The 3,617-nt window shown below is 50.6% G+C and overlaps 1 protein-coding gene across 1 annotated transcript in view; it reads right to left on the reverse strand.

Moving 5' to 3' along the window:
- LOC107115655 (alpha-L-iduronidase-like) overlaps nucleotides 1-3,617 on the reverse strand; it is a gene marked incomplete at its 3' end in the record, with an annotated part of 53,026 nt that overhangs the window by 43,401 nt on the left and 6,008 nt on the right. The window contains exon 2 of the mRNA XM_015417409.1: nucleotides 1,257-1,397. Coding sequence (XP_015272895.1) covers nucleotides 1,257-1,397 — 141 coding nt within the window. The remainder of the gene's footprint in view (nucleotides 1-1,256; nucleotides 1,398-3,617) is intronic.

A 3,617-nucleotide genomic window follows, 5' to 3' on the forward strand; every position in this document is an offset into this window, starting at 1 on the left:
GTTTTAAAAGTTCTTATCCCTTTTGGCACAGAATTTGTCTACTGACAAAACCCCTCCCCTCGGAATGTTTCCCATGGAATCCCTGGTGCAGGGCCCTTTAGAAGACCCTTCCTAGGATCTAGGAGGGAAGGTAGCACGGTATATAGCCTGACCTCATCCGATCGTGCGGCAGCTAAGACACGTTGGTATTTGAATGGCAAATCACCCAGGAAGGCCCTGCAGAGGAAGGCAACGGCAGACCACCTCTGCTTCTCACTTGCTTGAAAGGTGGGGTCACCCCAAGTTGGTTGCTACTTGACGGTACTTGTGTACATTTTAGGATCTGGGGCCCTTTCTAGACGGCACTTGCCATTCATGCTGGGAACCGGCCCAGCCTTTGGGGCTTCTCGTTGTTCAGCACGAACTGAGAATCTCCAGCATCTGCACGATGCTTTCCTGTGTGACTGCATTTGGAGAAGATCAGCAATGGTAGCCAAGCTACCATTTCCTGGGAACTGCTTAGCCTTTTGCTCGAAAAGCTTCTCCAGCATGCAGCTTGGAGCTCCCTTTCCCAGCATGGCAAGCAGGCCAGTTACTTTTGCAGAATTAATTACAAGGCCAACATTGCAGTCTTATGCAGAGTTGCACCGGTCTGTGCCTGCTGAAATACAGAAAGTGTACATTTTAGGATCTGGGGCCCTTTCTAGACGGCACTTGCCATTCATGCTGGGAACCGGCCCAGCCTTTGGGGCTTCTCGTTGTTCAGCACGAACTGATGCTTTCCTGTGTGACTGCACTTGGAGAAGATCAGCAATGGTAAGCCAAGCTACCATTTCCTGGGAACTGCTTAGCCTTTTGCTCGAAAAGCTTCTCCAGCATGCAGTTTGGAGCTCCCTTTCCCAGCATGGCAAGCAGGCCAGCTACTTTTGCAGAATTAATTACAAGGCCAACATTGCAGTCTTATGCAGAGTTGCACCGGTCTGTGCCTGCTGAAATACAGAAATGCTGCTTGGGGTAGCAGTGCATGGGACCGCACTGCCAAGGATGCATGAGCCAGTCACCTCTGTCCATAGTCCCTTTTATTTTACTCTTGCGCTTCGGTTCCCTCTCTTCTTCAAAAGAATTCAGAGTACGGTTCATGGGCCCTTCCCACGAGGCCTCTTTCCCCTCCAAACAGCTAGCAAGGTAAGACTCAATTAGATTACGCCACGGAGCCTGTGCCAGGCGCCTTCAGATAAAATGAGCCACAAACGATTGAATATAGAACTCTGACTTACCCAACTCGAATAAGTTCCAGCAGCCAGTGGATCCGCACTTGTTCGATGCCATTGTGAGGCACGGAAGAAATGTAGGCCAGGTTAACGATCTGGTCTTTACTCAGGTCAAACAAATCGGCTCTGTTGTGCGGGAGAGGAGGACTGGAAAATGAAGAAAACAGTGGTAATAGTAAGCATTTATAGCAGCGATGCTCAGTGGCTTAGGAGCCACTTGTGGCTCTTTGACATGCAAGCCGCGGCTCCTTCTGAGCACTGCTCTCAAATGTGGCATCCACCGATGTACCAGGAAAGCGGGCAAGGCCTTTGTCCAGTAGGCTTGTGGTAGGAAGGTGGTATGCACTATGACACAGCAACCATCAGAGGGACTGAAGCTGTGAGCCTCCTGATGAGGTCCAAGCCGCATACCAGGGATGGAGGGTGAACTCCCTGTCCTCTCACGCTACTCCCCTCCACCCTTCTCTGCAGCCTCTGCTATCTCATCCCAGCTCCCGGAAGGAGGGCAAGCTGTCAGCCAAGAAGAAAGAGTAGAATCGCCACCACAGCCGCCCTCTGGGAAAAGAGCAAGCTGCCCACAGTGGAGGGGTGTGTGTGTAGTGATTTTGCTCCCCTTCCTTCCTCCACAGCCGGTTTGCTCTCCTCTGGGCACCGTGGCAGCCTCACTCTAGTGTGAGCTACTGGGCCTCCTGCTAAGAGAAGAAGAAGAAGAGTTGGTTTTTGTACCCTGCCCTTCACCTGGAGCCTCAGAGCAGCTTACAATCTCCTTCCCTTCCTCACCCCACAACAGGCACCCTGTGAGATAAGTGGGGCTGAGAGAGCTCTGAGAGAACTGTGACTGACCCGAGGTCACCCAGCTGGCTTCATGTGAAGAGGGGGAATCAAACCCGGTTCTCCAGATTAGAGTCTGCTGCTCTTAGCCACTACACCAAACTACATCAAACAGTGAGATGGCCCTGACCTGGACAGCCCAGCCAAGCCTGATCTCGTCAGATCTCAGCACTGTGGCAGTCTCACTCTAGTGTGAGCTACTGGGCTGAAGAGAGAGTGGGCTAGCCTTGACCTGGATAGCCCAGGGAAGACCAATCTCATCAGATCTCGGAAGCTAAGCAGGGCCAGCCCTGGCTAGTATTTGGATGGGAGGCCTCCAAGGAATACCAGGGTGATGACACTGAGGCAGCTTATGGCAGGCCACCGCTGAACATCCCCTGCCTTCAAGCACCACTAGGGATCGCCAGAAGTCAGCTTGACTTGATGGCAAAAAAAGAGAAAAGAGTGGGGTGGCACACAGCTAGCAATCACATAGCTCGAGGGTAATTGTGAAGGTGCCCTGGCCTGGATAGCCCAGGCTAGCCTGATCTCATCAGATCTCAGAAGCTAAGCAGGGTTGGCCCTGGTTAGTATTTGGATGGGAGACCACCAGGGAAGTCTGGGGCATGATGCAGAGGCAGGCAAGGACAAACCACCTCTGAACGTCTCTTGCCTTGAAATCCCCACGGGGGTGCCATAAGGCAGCTGTGATTTGATGGCAAAAAAAAGTAATTGTGAATGTAGCTCTTTGCAAGTGATGGCGTGAGTACCATTCACTTATAGACTCTTTTGAGTGTTCATATATATTCTCTATGAAGAAAGGTTAAAGTGCTTGGGGCTCTTTAGCTTGGAGAAACAAAGGCTGAGGGGTGACATGATCGAGGTTTACAAGCATATGCATGGGATAGAGCAGGTAGAGAAAGAGGTACTTTTCTCCCTTTCTCACAATACAAGAGCTCGTGGGCACTCCATGAAATTGCTGGGCGGTCGGGTTAGAACAGATAAAAGGAAGTACTTCTTCACCCACAGGGTGCGTTCAGACGGGGGATTTACAACGGTTAAGGTGCCGGTTCCAACCGGTGTACTTACGGGCGTTCACACGGCGAACATCTGCCTCCAGTCCCTAACCATTATAAATCCCTTTACACCGTTGCAGTCTGCCACTAGGTCCGAAGTGGTGGTAAACAGAGTGCAACGGTTGTAATCGGTGCACCCCGGCGTCTGATCGCTCTCCTCCGTTCCCCAGCTACTTCCGTCGGAAGCCTGAGGCTTCCGGCTTTCCCCGGCCATTTTTTTTAAAACTAAGTGATATGCGCTCAGGCGAAGCTTCGCCCTGAGAAAAAAATGCCTTACTTTTTTTTTTTAATAAAGGTTTTATTGACTCCCCTAAAAAGGGGAGGTATTTCGCTTAAAAGAAGAAATGGGAAGGGTAGACAGTGGGAGAAAGAGAAAGCTGAGTGATATATAAACTGGTAAATTAAACTGTTAGTAATGTCCAATTAATCTTCTTGGGCTTCTTCTGTGTGTTGTCAAACTTCTTTTTTTTAATCCAGTCAC

The sequence above is a fragment of the Gekko japonicus genome, unplaced genomic scaffold (assembly GCF_001447785.1).
Source record: "Gekko japonicus isolate JY-2015 unplaced genomic scaffold, Gekko_japonicus_V1.1 scaffold2598, whole genome shotgun sequence".
NCBI classification, from domain to species: Eukaryota; Metazoa; Chordata; class Lepidosauria; order Squamata; family Gekkonidae; genus Gekko; species Gekko japonicus.